This window comes from Bufo bufo, chromosome 1 (assembly GCF_905171765.1).
Source record: "Bufo bufo chromosome 1, aBufBuf1.1, whole genome shotgun sequence".
NCBI lineage: Eukaryota > Metazoa > Chordata > Amphibia > Anura > Bufonidae > Bufo > Bufo bufo.
This window is the reverse complement of record NC_053389.1, coordinates 762,416,046-762,434,536: the sequence shown is the minus strand read 5'-3', so window position 1 is coordinate 762,434,536 and position 18,491 is coordinate 762,416,046. Positions and strand designations below refer to the sequence as shown.

Sequence of the window (18,491 nt, the reverse complement as noted above, 5' to 3'; positions counted from 1 at the left end):
TTATTTGTGTTGTTTGAATATCCATGACTTCAATCCATGCCATGATCATCTTCGCTTGTTCATCGATGTTCGTCTTACATAAGATTTTTAGACCTTTTTTGGACTTTGCATCTTTCTACTGTAGATTACAATATTCTGCTATGGTTTTGGGGGAGACTTAGACAGTCTTCAACAATGCAACTCAGTTCCTTTATAAAATTATATCAAACCTAAGTTTTCACATGTTCGGAAATAATTTCTATCCTATTTTTATTTTCTGTTCTATCTAAACTTCCAAGAGGACATTAAAATGAATTAAAGATCTAGATTCATGAAGGAACTCTTCTCTCTAAATCCATGTTGTATTCAGTTAAAAGAAGAAAAAAGGGAAAAAAATTTGGTTTTGGGGAGCTACAGTAATCAGTGAATTGGTAGTTTAATGAATAAAATATATAAGTAAATGAAAACAGAAAGGACAGAGAGTAAAATATTTTGAATCTGACCACCTCCTTCCACAGGAGCTCCTTGCTGAAATGCACTTTCAAATCTAGTAATATTTAGCGTCCCCGTTTAGCCTAGGGGTGCATTTCTCACTAAAGCTTGTCTACAATGCACACTGTGGTGTGTACAGTCGTGGCCAAAAGTTTTGAGAATTACATAAATATTGGAAATTGGAAAAGTTGCTGCTTAAGTTTTTATAATAGCAATTTGCATATACTCCAGAATGTTATGAAGAGTGATCAGATGAATTGCATAGTCCTTCTTTGCCATGAAAATTAACTTAATCCCAAAAAAAACTTTCCACTGCATTTCATTGTTGTCATTAAAAGACCTGCTGAGATCATTTCAGTAATCGTCTTGTTAACTCAGGTGAGAATGTTGACGAGCACAAGGCTGGAGATCATTATGTCAGGCTGATTGGGTTAAAATGGCAGACTTGACATGTTAAAAGGAGGGTGATGCTTGAAATCATTGTTCTTCCATTGCTAACCATGGTGACCTGCAAAGAAACGCGTGCAGCCATCATTGCGTTGCATAAAAATAGCTTCACAGGCAAGGATATTGTGGCTACTAAGATTGCACCTCAATCAACAATTTATAGGATCATCAAGAACTTCAAGGAAAGAGGTTCAATTCTTGTTAAGAAGGCTTCAGGGCGTCCAAGAAAGTCCAGCAAGCGCCAGGATCGTCTCCTAAAGAGGATTCAGCTGCGGGATTGGAGAGCCACCAGTGCAGAGCTTGCTCAGGAAAGGCAGCAGGCAGGTGTGAGCGCATCTGCACACACAGTGAGGCGAAGACTTTTGGAAGATGGCCTGGTGTCAAGAAGGGCAGCAAAGAAGCCACTTCTCTCCAAAAAAAACATCAGGGACAGATTGATCTTCTGCAGAAAGTATGGTGAATGGACTGCTGAGGACTGGGGCAAAGTCATATTCTCGGATGAAGCCTCTTTCTGATTGTTTGGGGCATCTGGAAAAAGGCTTGTCCGGAGAAGAAAAGGTGAGCGCTACCATCAGTCCTGTGTCATGCCAACAGTAAAGCATCCTGAGACCATTCATGTGTGGGGTTGCTTCTCATCCAAGGGAGTGGGCTCACTCACAATTTTGCCCAAAAACACAGCCATGAATAAAGAATGGTACCAAAACACCCTCCAACAGCAACTTCTTCCAACAATCCAACAACAGTTTGGTGAAGAACAATGCATTTTCCAGCACGATGGAGCACCGTGCCATAAGGCAAAAGTGATAACTAAGTGGCTCGGGGACCAAAAGGTTGACATTTTGGGTCCATGGCCTGGAAACTCCCCAGATCTTAATCCCATTGAAAACTTGTGGTCAATCTTCAAGAGGCGGGTGGATAAACAAAAACCCACTAATTCTGACAAACTCCAAGAAGTGATTATGAAAGAATGGGTTGCTATCAGTCAGGAATTGGCCCAGAAGTTGATTGAGAGCATGCCCAGTCGAATTGCAGAGGTCCTGAAAAAGAAGGGCCAACACTGCAAATACAGACTCTTTGCATAAATGTCATGTAATTGTCGATAAAAGCCTTTGAAACGTATGAAGTGTGTGTAATTATATTTCACTACATCACAGAAACAACTGAAACAAAGATCTAAAAGCAGTTTAGCAGCAAACTTTGTGAAAACCAATATTTGTTTCATTCTCAAAACTTTTGGCCAACGACTGTAGAACTTAAGACAAAAGCACCATCTGTTACACTGGTATGACTGGGATCCGGAGGCTGTTTAAACCTAGCCTTGGCTATAAAGTCCAGGAGCCATAGACATGTTAACTTCACAGACTATTTCCATGTACAAACCCTCTTCTCTTGCCTTTTCTCTTGTTTTTCATATATACAGAATTATTAGAGGTGTTATATGTTTAGATCAACTTATATATGAAAATACTGCGCAGTATACTTGCCTTGAATCACTGCCATTAGGGTCATTAGGGGTAGCTCAATGCAAAGACATTATTACAGCTTTAATTGCAGCCAATGGTAACTGTATAAATTTCCTGTGCACTGAGCACCGTGCACTTACCCATTTGTAATATATTATCTAAAGGAGATTTCAGTGTAATTATGCCAGTTGTCTGGTGTAAATACATTGGTAAATATGATGTTCAGAATGAGTGCCATAATTATGAAGCATCTGTACCACTTTTTCAGACAAAGTCAGATAGGTGAGGCATAGGGGTGACTTTATTACACTTTTTTTTATAAAAAAAATGAAAAAGAAAATGGAAATTCCTCAGAAATATTTTCTGTCATGTACTTTATGGGTGTTTGGAGGCTTGGGCTCTTCTGTGACCTAGTCTTCCTTCCCTGCAAGATCTTCTGTGCTCTCCTCCTGCTCTCATAATCCTTTACAGAATTTCTCTTGCACATCCCAGCCAACCCGATTACTCTTTTTTTTTCTGGACAAGTTAGCAAAAACAATTACGGAAGCTAATATTTTTTATGGGTGAAATGCAAAACCACAATGATAAAGTGATATTTTTCTACAGCATAGTATGGTAACTTGATTCCATTGAAGTGAATAAGGTAAGACTGAGCTGCAATAACATACACAACCTGTGGACAGGTGTGGTGCTGTTAAGGAAGAAAACAGCTATTTTCTTATAATCCTGGACAACCCCTGTATTTTTCACTGTTCAGGGTTAACATACTCTCACTTTTTTCTCTTTAGATGCACAATTTCAGAACCCTCAGAGCTCTAGCAGAGGACAGCACCAGGTAGGTTTGGAAGCACTAATTTAACATATTCCTTTTGACAATATCTTAACCTCAGACTAGTAAAAATTAAGGAGTCTTTTTGAGATTTAGATATTGATAACATATCCTCAGGATACAGTAGCTCATGAATATCAGATTGGCAGGGCTCCAACTTCTGGCATCCCTGCAGATGAACTGCAGGTGAACTGATGAGACCACAGGGTTCCAGTGAGGCCTGGACCTCTTCTCACACATCCCATCTCTCCCAGGCGCATGGATTACAGATCCCCTGATAAAGGTCATTAGTGACCGAACCGTCGGGACTACTGTACATAATGGCATGCTATGCCTTGAAATATTATTGGATGTAATGTGACACAAAGTGTTCAAAAAGAATGAATAAAACAACACTTTAATATCATTCAAAATTGGTGTGCCATAGACTTTCTCCTACACATTGACTTATCTCTCTGTGAGCACCCAGCATCAAGAAGGTGTGCAGATCTCAATAACCAAAGAATTGGACCTCTTCTTAGGCCGGTGACGTCATGTTCATTGGTTATGTGGCCTAGGCGCAACTCGTCCTCATTCAACTGAATGGGACTGAGCTGTAACATCAAGCATAGCCACTATCCAATAGACAGCACTGTGTTTGTTAAGCTGCAAGGAGGTCATGGCGCTCACACTCCACAAGCAACTGATTGGTGGGGGTGATAGGAGATGGACCCCCACCAATCTGATACTAATGATCTATCCTGAGGACAGGCCATCAGTATCACAATCTCGGAAAACCCCATTTAAATGGTTAGAACTCAACTCCTCATCTTGGTGAGTAGTGGTTTCTCTATTTTGTGACTGGTGGCTTGAAAAAGTACAGTCTAGATTTTGTTGTTATCTGTGACCCCATGTGGTTACGGCCACATAAAGTCCACATCTTGCTCACACAAATCTGTGGCAAAAATGAAGCAAAATTACTACACTGAAAGTGAAGAAATCCATTCTTAAAATCTGCAACAGAATGAGTTTTCTCTAAGGCTTATGGCGCATTTATACACATCGACTAAGCCGGCAGTTATTGGGAAGAACCTATTCCTTCCTGATAATTGCCTGCTCATCAGTAGAGGTAAGCGCTGAATTTACATGCAAAAATCACGGCCACTGTATGGGGACAAGTGATGACTACAGCATTTGCCCATCCCATACAGATTCATTGATTTCTGTATTCATGGATCACTGTTCACCCAGTACAATCTTCTGTCCATAAATGATGGTTTACACGTGTCAGCATAAACTGAATTCACAATAACAAATTTCATTCCCGATAATTGGCTCGATAATCGTCCCAATAGACTGAAAGCTTCTAACAGCAGAATATCAGTATCAATACTTTTGCACCTGTAAGATCTTTCTTTTAATTTTCATCTCTAAACTTGCAGAATACTGTCTGCTCTGTGCTGCGGGCCACAATTGCCCATTTAAATGTTTCCTGTCATTCCAATGTAAAATTAACCACCAAGGTAAGTACCTCAGAAGAGATTATACCTCTATGTCGACACATATTCAACTGCCACTGCTCCTTTTATACATGTCCACTCCATTTTTAAGTATTGTTTTTAATTATTTCAGTATGCATCAATAAAGTATATACACTCACCTAAAGAATTATTAGGAACGCCATACTAATACGGTGTTGGACCCCCTTTTGCCTTCAGAACTGCCTTAATTCTACGTGCCATTGATTCTACAAGGTGCTGATAGCATTCTTTAGAAATGTTGGCCCATATTGATAGGATAGCATCTAGCAGTTGATGGAGATTTGAGGGATGCACATCCAGGGCACGAAGCTCCCGTTCCACCACATCCCAAAGATGCTCTATTGGGTTGAGATCTGGTGACTGTGGGGGCCATTTTAGTACAGTGAACTCATTGTCATGTTCAAGAAACCAATTTGAAATGATTCGAGCTTTGTGACATGGTGCATTATCCTGCTGGAAGTAGCCATCAGAGGATGGATACATGTTCTCATTCTGTTTACGCCAAATTCGGACTCTACCATTTGAATGTCTCAACAGAAATCGAGACTCATCAGACCAGGCAACATTTTTCCAGTCTTCAACACTCCAATTTTCGTGAGCTTGTGCAAATTGTAGCCTCTTTTTCCTATTTGTAGTGGAGATGAGTGGTACCCGGTGGGGTCTTCTGCTGTTGTAGCCCATCCGCCTCAAGGTTGTGCGTGTTGTGGCTTCACAAATGCTTTGCTGCATACCTCGGTTGTAACGAGTGGTTATTTCAGCCAACGTTGCTCTTCTATCAGCTTGAATCAGTCGGCCCATTCTCCTCTGACCTCTAGCATCCACAAGGCATTGTCGCCCACAGGACGGCCGCATACTGATTGTTTTTCCCTTTTCACACCATTCTTTGTAAACCCTAGAAATGGTTGTGCGTGAAAATCCCAGTAACTGAGCAGATTGTGAAATACTCAGACCGGCCCGTCTGGCACCAACAACCATGCCACGCTCAAAATTGCTTAAATCACCTTTCTTTCCCATTCTGACATTCAGTTTGGAGTTCAGGAGATTGTCTTGACCAGGAGCACCCCCCTAAATGCATTGAAGCAACTGCCATGTGATTGGTTGACTAGATAATTGCATTAATCAGAAATAGAACAGGTGTTCCTAATAATTCTTTAGGTGAGTGTATTTTTATGATATTTTGTGTTAGTGGTATTGTTCGTTGTTTTGGAAGGTTACCTGGCTATATATTATCGGCAGACTTTCCCCCTTTTTTTCTCTTTTCTCAAGCTTGAGAAAGATGGCAGGCTAAAACATAGCATTGAACACATGAGTAAACACATTTTACATATTTCACAAACTTTGGAGTGCTGCTGCATATTTGATTATTATATTACAAACCGGAGATCTGGCCTGTACACATTGGATCTGCACCTGATAATATTTTCCTCTATGCTGCTTATAATTTGCTATGACAGTATCTATCTATATGTCTGTCTATCTGCAGTGCCCCAGATGATATTTGCTTCTTTGTAATGTTATTTGATGTATTAGATTTTACTAGGGTTGAGCGAACCCGAACTGTAAAGTTCAGGTTCGTACCGAACTTTAGGATTTTTGGACCCTGAACCCGAACTTTTCAGTAAAAGTTCGGGTTTGAGTTCGGTGTTTGGCGAGTTACTGGCGCTTTTTGAAAGGCTGCAGAGCAGCCAATCAATAAGCGTTTAACTCTGTGCCCTTAGAAGCCATCACAGCCATGCCTACTAATGGCATGGCTGTGATTGGTCAGTGCAGCATGTGACTCAGCCTCTATATAAGCTGGAGTCACGTAGCGCTGCACTTCACTCTGCTCTTACTAGTGTAGGAAGAGGATGCTGCTGTTGTGAGGGAGAGAATAGGAAAGAATCTGTTATCAGAAGTGCTTGTTAACTTTGCGATCTACAACGATTTTGTTTTGTGGGTGCAGTGCACCATTCTTTTTACCCTGCCCTGAGCCCAGTGACACAGAAAAATAACTTTTATCCGTCTGTTCGGGAGTCGGCGGCCATTTTGTGCAAGTTCAGTGCACGAGCACAGCATATGTGCATTTAAATGCAAGGTTTAAATACTGCAGTTATATTCTGGGTTTAAAAACTATTTTTGGCAAGACCCTACATCTGGGTCCTTTGCTGCATTTCTGACAGTGAAATACAAGCTTTAAATACTGCAATTATATTCAGGGTTTAAAAAAAACACCCATTTTTGGCAAGACCCTACATCTGGGGCCTTTGCTGCATTTGTCACAGTGAAATACAAGCTTTAAATACTGCAATAATATTCTGGGTTTAAAAAAAACACCAATTTTTGGCAAGATAATACATTTTGGTCCTTTGCTGAATTTGTGACAGTCAAATACAAGCTGTAAACACTGCAGTTATATTCTTGTTTTAAAAAAAACACCCATTTTGGGCAAGATAATACATTTGTGGCCTTTGCTGCATTTCTGGCAGTCCAATACTAGTGTTAGATACTGCTATTATATTCTGGGTTTAAAAAAATACAAATTTTTGGCAAGACCCTACATTTGGCGCCTTTGCTGCATTTCTGACAGTGAAATACAAGCTTTAAATACTGCACTTATAGTCTGGGTTTAAAAAAACACCCATTTTGGGCAAGATAATACATTTGCGGCCTTTGCTGCATTTCTGACTGTCCAATACAAGTGGTACATACTGCTGTTATATTCTGGTTCAAAAAATGTGTGTTTTTTTTTAAACCAGAATATAACAGCAGTATCTAATGCTAGTATTTGACTGTGACAAATGCAGCAAAGGCCCCAGATGTAGGGTCTTTCAAAAAACTGGTGTTTTTTTTTTTTTTTAAAGACCCTACATCTGGGGCCTTTGCTGCATTTGTCACAGTCAAATACTAGCATTAGATACTGCTGTTATATTCTGGTTTTAAAAAAAAACACACATTTTAGGCAAGATAATACATTTGCGGCCTTTGTTGCATTTGTGACAGTCAAATACAAACTTTAAATACTGCTGTTATATTTTGGGTTTAAAAAAACACAAATTTTTTGAAAGACCCTACATCTGGGGCCTTTGCTGCATTTCTGACAGTGAAATACAAGCTTTAAATACTGCAATTATATACTGGGTTTAAAAAAACAACCATTTTGGGCAAGACCCTAAATTTGGGGCCTTTGCTGCATTTGTCACAGTCAAATACAACTAGTCAATACTGCAGTTACATTGTTGGTTGACAATTTAACATATTTTGGGACCGTGAAGTTATTGTATAAAATTCGCCTGTCACACCTCTTTATGACACCGGCACTGCCTTACTCTCAGTGAACTTAATTGTTGACTATTGGTGGTTACATTGTTGCCTGACATAAACCATCTGTTAGTTTGGTGGGTGAACGCAAAGAATGAGGAGAGCGTCAAATAAGGGACGTGGCCCCGGTCCTGGTGCTCGTGGTGGAGCTCCTGTTGCAGGGAGAGGACGTGGTCAATCTGTGCCAGCTACACGCACAAGTGAAACACCTTCCTCAGGTGCTAGTAGGCGACAGAACCTTCAGCGTTATTCGGTAGGGCCGAATGCGGCTCTACGAAAGGTGAGGCCAGAACAAGTATAGGCGATAGTAGATTGGGTGGCTGACAGCGCCTACAGTTCCTTCACATTGTCTCCCACCCAGTCTCCTGCTGAAAGATCAGAGTTGGCACCTGAAGCCCATGTCCATCAGTCTTTCACCTCACCCCCTTGCAGATCAGCCAAGCAGTCTGAGCCCCAAGTTATGGAGCAGTCTCTTCTGCTTTTTGATGACTCTGTTAGCAGGGTTTCCCAGGGCCAGCCGCATATCCCTGCCCCAGAAGTGGAAGAGATTGAGTGCACTGATGCCCAACCACTTATGTTTCAGGATGAGTACAATGGACGACCACCGCAGCACGTCTCGGATGATGACGAAACACAGGTGCCAACTGCTGTGGCTTTCTGCAGTGTGCAGACCGACAAGGAGGGCAGGGGTGAAGACTGGGTGGAAGATGATGTGGAGGACGATGAGGTCCTCGACCCCACATGGAATCAAGGTCATGCGAGTGACCTGTGTAGTTCAGAGGAAGAGGCGGTGGTCGCACAGAGCCACCAGCACAGCAGAAGAGGGAGCAGGGTGCAAAAGCAGAGCGGCCGTCCCCTAGACAGTAGGCCTCCTACTGCCCACCGCAGCAAGGGACCGAGCACACCAAAGCCAGCTCCAAGGAGTTCCCTGGCTTGGCAGTTCTTCAGACAATGATGACAAGACACGAGTGGTTTGCACGCTGTGCAATCAGAGCCTAAAGCGATGCATAAACGTTTTCAACCTGAGCACAACCTCCATGACCAGGCATGACCAAGCACGAGCTGCAGTAGAGTAGACACCTCAAAAACAAAGAAAGGTCCCTGGCTCCTCCTGCTTCCTCTTCTGCTGCAGTCTCGGCCTCTTCATCCACCTCTGGAGTGACAGTGGCACCTGCCACCCTGCAAACAGAGGATCTGCCAGCAACGCCACCACCTGGGTCACCAAGCATCTCCACAATGTCCCATGGAAGCATTCAACTCTCTATCTCCCAAACACTGGAGCAAAAGAGGAAGTACCCCCCCTACCCACCCGTGATCCCTGGCCCTGAATGCCAGCATTTCAAAATTACTGTCCTTCCGTCTGGTGGAGACGGAGAGTTTTAAAGGCCTTATGGCAGTGGCTGTCCCACAGTACGTTGTGCCCAGCCGCCACTACTTTTCCAGGCGAGTGTCACGACTGTGACTGATCCAGACAGGTCTGGGAGGAGAAGGTCGCAGCGACTTGCTACTCGCGATAGCTTGTGAGTTTGCTCCGTGGTTCAGGGTATGTCATCCAGGTTTTGCCTTGTGAACCTATTTGTCCTGACTGGGAGTTTGTAGGCATCCTTCTCAGGTGAGTCCTGTCTGCCACTCCCAGATACTATATTAGTTTCAGTTTCACTTGCAGTCATTGCCAGATATAGTCCTTACTTCCAGTGCTACTCTGACCTTTGAAGGAGATCGTTTGATGGTGTTTCTGTGGAGCTCTTGTCCGGCGTGGACTGTCGTGTTTGGGATCGCCTTCTCTGCTCGTGACTGGATAAGTCTATCTCTGCTGTTGTTTGTTGCTGTCTTCCCCTGTTGTTTTCCTAGACGTGAGTGATGGTGACTATCGCTCCCATCGGCCTTTCCCCAGTCCAGTCTTGTTAGGGCGACTGAGGGTTTAGGCATCCTGCTCGCCGCACGGGTTCACACCCCGTCTAGGTTATCAGGGCAGACAGGTGCCAGCTTAGGGTTAGTCAGGGGTGGCCATTTTATTTCCCATCCATAGATAAGGGTCCCCCTTCCCCTCCGTCTGGTGCGACACGACTGCTGCTGGGATAGCGGTCGCGACAGTATATCTGGCCTTTTAAAAAAAAATTAAAAAAATGTGACATTTCTTTTTTTTTTTTGCTTGCTGTTTTGCTTTGTATTTTGTCTGTTCCACTATAGATCCGGTTTCGGTTTTGGCAAAACAATTACAGGGGTTATCCCTTGAAGTGGCAGGATTAAAAGCAACAGTGCTGCAGCAGCAATCCTTGGGTTCCACCGTTGCTACGGGAAACCAAGGTACTCCTGAGCCAAAAGTGGCTTTACCTGATAGGTTCTCAGGAGGGAGAGACCAATTTGTAACCTTCAGAGAAGCTTGCAAATTGTTCTTCAGGTTACGCCCTAGATCCTCCGGCGGTGAGGAACAACAGGTGGGCATTGTAATTTCTCTCCTGCAAGGAGATCCGCAGGCTTGGGCTTTCTCCCTACCATCAGACTCTCCGGCCTTACGATCAGTGGAGGAGTTTTTTGAAGCCCTGGGTCTCGTATATGATGACCCGGACAGGGTCTCACTGGCTGAGTCTAAGCTACGTAGACTTCGGCAAGAGAACCGGTCTGCTGAATTATATTGTTCCGAATTCCGTAGGTGGGCTACTGATACGTTATGGAACGACTCGGCCCTTAGGAGTCAGTTCTGCCAGGGGTTGTCTGAAAAATTAAAAGACGCGCTGGCAGTATACGAGGTCCCTGGGTCTCTTGATGCTGCTATGTCTCTGTCCATAAGAATCGACAGACGACTCAGGGAGAGACTATTAAATTTTACGGAGGTCTCTATAGGGCAGGAATCGGTCTGTTATGGTCCAGTCGGACCAATGCAAATAGGGGGCGCCACTAGACGGGTGAATCCTCCTAAGTTCCGCCGTAGGTCAGAGGTTTGTTTTCGTTGTGGGGGGAGGGGTCATTTTGTAAAGGTTTGTCCCTCAGAACCCAAGAGACCACAAACAAAGGAGCCGCCGGAAAACTAGAGTCCCCAGATTGTGCGGAGGATAACAGTCTGGGCGTATTCGTTTCCTCCATACGCATGTCTCAGTTTTTGTTGTCCGCTACCGTTGAGGCGGGCAATAAAACTGAGATCTGTTCCGTCTTTTTGGACAGTGGGGCGGGGGTCAACTTGGTGGATTCACGGTTTGCTCAGGCTCTGGGTTTTACTCCGGAACCTGTATGCAGAACTATTCCTGTTTTTGCCATCGACTCCTCCCCTCTTACTCAGAGAGAGTTAACTCAGATCATCCATAATATCCATCTGCAGGTAGGGGACCTCCATAAAGAGCATATCTCTTGTTATGTCCTGGACGGTCTTCCGGCTCCTATGGTATTGGGGCTTCCCTGGCTGGTGACTCACAATCCAGTGGTGGATTGGCAGGCCGGGGAGATTGTGGAGTGGAGTGAACATTGTAAGGACAACTGCTTGAGTAGTAGGTGCTCTACACTCTCTGTAACATCTTTACGTGCCTTTCTGTCAGATTTTATGGATGTGTTCTCTGAGAAGGGTTGTCAGGGGTTACCACCTCATCGTCCATATGATTGCCCGATTAATCTATTACCTGGGGCAAAACTACCTAAAACCCGGTTATACAATCTTTCCGGCCCGGAGAGGAAGGCTATGCAAGATTATATTTCGGAGAGTTCGGCTAAAGGACACCTCAGACCCTCTTCTTCACCTGTGGCTGCAGGGTTCTTTTTCGTTAAAAAGAAAGATGGGGGCCTGCGTCCTTGCCTGGATTTCCGGGAATTAAACCGGATAACTATCCGAGATCCCTATCCTCTTCCTCTCATTCCCGACCTCTTTAATCAGGTTGTTGGTGCTAAATGGTTCTCCAAAATGGATCTCAGAGGAGCCTATAACCTGGTTCGCATCAAAGAGGGGGATGAGTGGAAAACGGCTTTTAATACTCCGGAAGGGCATTATGAAAATCTGGTCATGCCATTTGGTCTTACTAATGCGCCTGCGGTGTTCCAACATTTTGTCAACGATATTTTTAGTCACCTTATCGGGAGATTTGTTGTGATATATCTTGATGACATCCTGGTCTATACCCCGGATCTGGATACACATAAGATCCATGTGAGACAAGTGCTGCAGATATTAAGGGCCAACAAATTGTTTGCTAAATTAGAGAAATGTGTGTTCGCCGTAAAAGAACTGCCGTTTCTGGGGTATGTGTTGTCAGATTCAGGTTTCCGCATGGATCCAGAGAAAGTCCGGGCGATTATGGACTGGGATCTGCCTGAGAACCTGAAGGCATTGCAATGCTTCCTGGGGTTTGCCAATTTTTATAGAAAGTTTATAAAGAACTATTCCTTGGTGGTCAAACCACTGACGGACATGACCCGAAAGGGATCCGATTTTTCCAAATGGTCACATGCAGCCAAAACTGCCTTTACATCTCTGAAGGAGAGATTCATCTCGGCCCCTATTCTCGTACAGCCAGATGTCTCGCTTCCTTTTATTGTAGAGGTTGACGCATCAGGTGGGGGTGGAAGCGGTACTATCTCAGGGCCCGTCCCCTGGTGAATGGCGTCCGTGTGCTTTCTTTTCGAAGAAGTTGTCTACTGCAGAAAGGAACTATGATATTGGCAACAGGGAACTTTTGGCTATTAAGTTAGCCTTTGAGGAGTGGCGTCATTTTTTGGAGGGGGCGGTTCATCCCGTCACGGTGATTACTGATCACAAAAACTTATTATGTCTGGAGTCTGCTAAACATCTCACCCCTAGACAGGCTCGGTGGTCGTTATTTTTTACTAGGTTTAATTTTGTAATAACCTATAAGCCCGGGGGCAAAAAATACTAAGGCGGATGCATTGTCCCGAAGTTTTCCTGGAGGGGGTGATGTTGATATACCAGAGACCATTTGTCACGGCTATATGTGAGCAACAATAGTATACACAGTAAAAGAGCTACTGACCGGACCCAAACTAGGGAGGATAAAGGGTGACCCCTGTCCGACCCTCAAAGCTCTCCCTATGCTGCTAAAGCACATGCCCGGATCCAAATGGCGGAACGAGGCATGCCCACGTGCCTAAGACTGATGACCACTGTAACCCCTACAATAGTGGAAGGGGCACGGCCACCGGTGCCCTACTCAGTATATGGAGGGAACCGTGGCCACCTCAGATCCAGTCAGAAAATAATCAGGTACACAACAATGTCTGTACACTTAGCTGAAGGTGTTGCAGCCGCAGAGAAGACGGATCCAAGGACAGCTGGCAATATCCGGAGTGCTTGCTGCAGCAGAACACAGGTCCAGTGAACTGATAGCTACAAGTGAAGATACTAAAGCAAGAGCTACAACTGAAATGAGAACTATAATCTATGCCCTACAAAAGGAGGAGGGGTGATATAAAGAGAGGGAAATCAAACGCATGAGGAACAGCTGGGAGGAAGGAAACCAAAAGTAAACAGAGCAGTGAGAACTCCTCCCAGCTCTAGTAGTGACATCATCACAGGGGTGGAGAAACAGAGCTGTGAGAACGTCCCAAAGCTCTGGTAGTGACAGTACCCCCCCCCCTCTACGGGTGGACTCCGGACACCCAGGACCCACCTTCTCAGGATGAGCCCTATGAAATGCCCTGATGAGGCGAGTGGCTTTAATGTCCGACACCGGAACCCACATCCTCTCCTCAGGACCATAACCCTTCCAATGAACGAGGTACTGAAGAGAACCACGGACAATGCGAGAGTCCACAATTCTGGAAACCTCAAACTCCAGATTGCCATCAACCAAAATCGGAGGAGGAGGCAAAGAGGAGGGTACCGTGGGCTGGACATATGGTTTTAAGAGAGATCTGTGAAATACATTATGTATCTTCCAAACCCGTGGAAGATCAAGACGGAAGGCAACAGGATTGATGACTGACAAGATTTTATAAGGCCCAATAAACTTGGGACCCAATTTCCAGGAGGGAACCTTCAGTTTAATGTTTCTTGTAGACAACCACACCAGATCACCCACATTCAGGTCCGGACCAGGCACACGTCTCTTATCAGCCACACGCCTATACCTCTCACTCATCTTTTTAAGATTACTCTGAATCTTTTGCCAAATGGTAGACAAAGACGAGGAAAATCTCTCCTCCTCAGGTAAACCAGAAAGAGCCCCTCCCGAGAATGTCCCAAACTGCGGATGGAACCCATATGCACCAAAGAATGGTGACTTATCAGAAGATTCCTGACGACGGTTGTTCAGAGCAGACTCAGCAAGAGGGAGAAATGAACACCAATCCTCCTGGTTCTCTGCCACAAAACAGCGCAAATATGTCTCCAGATTCTGATTGAGGCGCTCAGTCTGACCATTCGACTGCGGGTGAAAAGCAGAAGAGAAGGACAGCCGAACCCCCAGGCGAGAACAGAAAGCCTTCCAGAACCTGGAAACAAACTGCGTGCCTCTATCGGAAACAATATTAGAGGGAATGCCGTGCAATTTAACAATATGGTCGACAAAAGCTTGCGCCAACGTTTTAGCATTGGGTAAACCAGGGAAAGGTACGAAATGAGCCATCTTGCTAAAACGGTCCACCACCACCAGGATCACCGACTTCCCCGAGGAACGAGGAAGATCCGTGATAAAGTCCATGGACAGGTGTGTCCAAGGACGGGAAGGTATGGGTAACGGGAGAAGGGAACCTGAAGGCCGTGAACGAGGGACCTTAGCGCGAGCGCACGTCTCACAAGCAGCCACAAAACCCTCCACCCTCCACCGAAGAGCCGGCCACCAAAATCTCCGAGCAATGAGATCTACCGTGGCTCTACTCCCGGGGTGACCAGCAAGAACCGTATCATGATGCTCCTTAAAGAGTTTGTGACGTAGCTCAGGAGGCACAAACAACTTCCCAGAAGGACAACGGGCAGGTGCCTCAGTCTGGGCAGCCTGGACCTCGCCCTCCAAATCGGAATATAGAGCAGAAACAACTACCCCCTCCGCCAAAATGGGACCCGGGTCCTCTGAGTTTCCTCCTCCCGGAAAACAGCGAGAGAGAGCATCAGCCTTCACATTTTTTATCCCAGGTCGGAATGTAACAACAAAATTGAATCTGGAGAAGAACAGAGACCATCTGGCCTGTCTCGGATTCATACGCCTGGCCGACTCCAAGTATGCCAGATTCTTATGGTCGGTAAAAATGGTGATAGGGTGCCTGGCCCCCTCCAACCAATGGCGCCATTCCTCGAAAGCCAACTTGATGGCCAATAACTCCCTATCTCCCACATCAAAGTTTCTCTCTGCCGGGGAGAGTTTTTTAGAGAAAAAGGCACAGGGTCGCCATTTGGCAGGAGAAGGGCCCTGGGACAAAACCGCACCCACACCCACCTCGGAAGCATCCACCTCAACAATAAAAGGTAAGGAAACATCGGGATGCACCAAGACGGGAGCAGACGCAAAACTCTCTTTAATCTTAGAAAAGGCTGCAAGCGCCTCCTCCGACCAAGAGGAAAAATCTGCCCCCTTTTTTGTCATGTCAGTGAGGGGTTTGACAACAGAGGAATAATTCAAAATGAACTTTCTGTAATAGTTCGCAAAACCCAGAAAGCGCATCAATGCCTTCTGATTCTCAGGAAGCTCCCACTCAAGTACAGCACGGACCTTCTCCGGATCCATGCGAAAACCAGAAGCAGAGAGGAGAAAACCCAGAAATTGAATCTCCGATACCATAAAAACACATTTCTCCAGCTTGGCGTACAACTTATTTTCCCGCAGAATCTGCAGAACCTGAAAAAGATGATCCTGATGGGTCTGAACATCAGGGGAAAAAATCAAAATATCATCAAGATACACCAATACAAATTTCCCCATTAAATGGTAGAAAATACTATTAACAAAATGCTGAAAGACGGCCGGAGCATTCATCAGGCCGAAAGGCATAACGAGATTCTCGAAATGCCCGTTAGGGGTATTAAAGGCCGTTTTCCATTCATCCCCCTCTCTGACCCTGACCAGGTTGTACGCGCCTCTCAAATCCAATTTGGAAAACACCTTGGCCCCAACAATTTGGTTGAAGAGGTCCGGGATCAGAGGAAGGGGATAGGGATCGCGAATCGTGATACGGTTCAGCTCCCTAAAATCTAGGCAAGGTCTCAGAGAGCCATCTTTTTTTTTAACAAAAAAAAAAACCCGCGGCCACAGGTGACTTTGAGGGACGAATATGCCTCTTCTCGAGACTCTCAGAGATATAAGTTCGCATTGCGATTCTTTCCGGTTGTGAGAGATTGTAGAGGCGTGCTTTTGGCAGCTTGGCGCCGGGAATGAGGTTAATGGGACAGTCAAACTCCCGGTGAGGAGGTAGCTCCTGAACACCGCTCTCGGAAAACACGTCCGAGAAATCAGAGAGAAATGATGGCACAGTTTTAGTAGACACCTCTGCAAAAGTCGCTGTGAGACAATTCTCTCTACAAAAGTCACTCCACTCATTTATTTGCCTTCCTTGCCAATCAATAGTGGGGTTATGTCTAGTGAGCCAGGGTAACCCCAAAACTAGAGGAGAAGGCAATCCGTTAAGGAAAAAACAAGATATATCCTCCACATGAGTGTCACCTACAGCTAGCCGGATATTGTGAACAATGCCCTTCAGAGATCTCTGTGAGAGTGGAGCAGAGTCAATAGCAAAAACAGGTATATCCTTTTCTAATGTGCAAACCTGAAAACCATGCATGGCTACAAATTGAGTGTCAATAAGATTGACGGCCGCTCCACTATCGACAAAAATCTCACAAGAAATGACTTTGCTCTCTAGCGCCACCCTGGCAGACAGGAGAAAACGGGAACTGCAGGTCAGAGGAAAGGCATCAATTCCTACATCAACTTTGCCCAAAGTAGCAGATGAAGCAGAGTTTGATGATTTACCTTTTGAGGTTTTTCTCTTATTATCACTCTTAGTACAGTTCAAGAATCTCCTAGACGGACAAACATTTGCCAAATGACCTATGCCCCCACAACAAAAACACACCATACTCTGAGGACTAAATCCTCTTTTATCAGGGGCAAGTCGACCTAGCTGCATGGGCTCCTCCTCAGAGGGGAGCGAGACAGGATGAGGCCCCTGCACACTGAATGAGTCCGCACCACTGCCCCTAGACTGACAATGGCTGGACAGAGAGGTCTCGTTTCTTTCTCTTAGACGCCTGTCAAGGCGTCCCGCCAATGACATGGCAGACTCTAAGGACGTTGGTCTCTCATGAAAAGCAAACGCATCTTTCAATCTCTCTGAGAGACCATGACAGAACTGACTCCGGAGTGCAGCATCATTCCAACCCGAATCAGCTGCCCATCTCCGAAATTCAGAACAATAAAGCTCCGCAGACAGTTTGTTCTGGCATAAAACACGTAAGTTAGATTCGGCCAGAGCAACACGATCCGGGTCATCATAAATCTGCCCCAGGGCCACAAAAAATCTTTCCACGGATCGAAGGGAGGGATCCCCTGATGGCAGCGAAAAAGCCCAAGTCTGAGCATTACCCCTGAGCAGGGAGATGACAATCCTCACCCTCTGCTCCTGATTACCAGAGGAGTGGGGACACAAGCAAAAATGGAGTTTGCATGCCTCTCTGAAGCGAACAAAATTCTCACTGCCCCCGGAGAACGTTTCCGGAAGTGAGACCTTTGGCTCGCAACAGACTCCATGAGCCGGAGCAGAGCCCAATGCTTGAAGCTGAGTCATAGATTGACGGAGATCCGCTACTTCCAAAGAAAGACCCTGCATGCGGTCAACCAGGCCAGAAAGCGGATCCATGTCAAAAAAGGACGGTTTTGGTGGATTATAATGTCACGGCTGTATGTGAGCAACAATAGTATACACAGTAAAAGAGCTACTGACCGGACCCAAACTAGGGAGGATAAAGGGTGACCCCTGTCCGACCCTCAAAGCTCTCCCTATGCTGCTAAAGCACATGCCCGGATCCAAATGGCGGAACGAGGCATGCCCACGTGCCTAAGACTGATGACCACTGTAACCCCTACAATAGTGGAAGGGGCACGGCCACCGGTGCCCTACTCAGTATATGGAGGGAACCGTGGCCACCTCAGATCCAGTCAGAAAATAATCAGGTACACAACAATGTCTGTACACTTAGCTGAAGGTGTTGCAGCCGCAGAGAAGACGGATCCAAGGACAGCTGGCAATATCCGGAGTGCTTGCTGCAGCAGAACACAGGTCCAGTGAACTGATAGCTACAAGTGAAGATACTAAAGCAAGAGCTACAACTGAAATGAGAACTATAATCCACGCCCTACAAAAGGAGGAGGGGTGATATAAAGAGAGGGAAATCAAACGCATGAGGAACAGCTGGGAGGAAGGAAACCAAAAGTAAACAGAGCAGTGAGAACTCCTCCCAGCTCTAGTAGTGACATCATCACAGGGGTGGAGAAACAGAGCTGTGAGAACGTCCCAAAGCTCTGGTAGTGACAC

General features: G+C 45.3%; 1 protein-coding gene across 1 annotated transcript in view; it reads left to right on the top strand.

The window, feature by feature from the left end:
• LOC120986221 (adhesion G protein-coupled receptor E3-like) overlaps window positions 1-18,491 on the top strand; it is a 205,694-nt gene that overhangs the window by 112,305 nt on the left and 74,898 nt on the right. Inside the window, exons 9-10 of the mRNA XM_040414660.1 lie at window positions 3,170-3,216; window positions 4,632-4,712. Coding sequence (XP_040270594.1) covers window positions 3,170-3,216; window positions 4,632-4,712 — 128 coding nt within the window. The remainder of the gene's footprint in view (window positions 1-3,169; window positions 3,217-4,631; window positions 4,713-18,491) is intronic.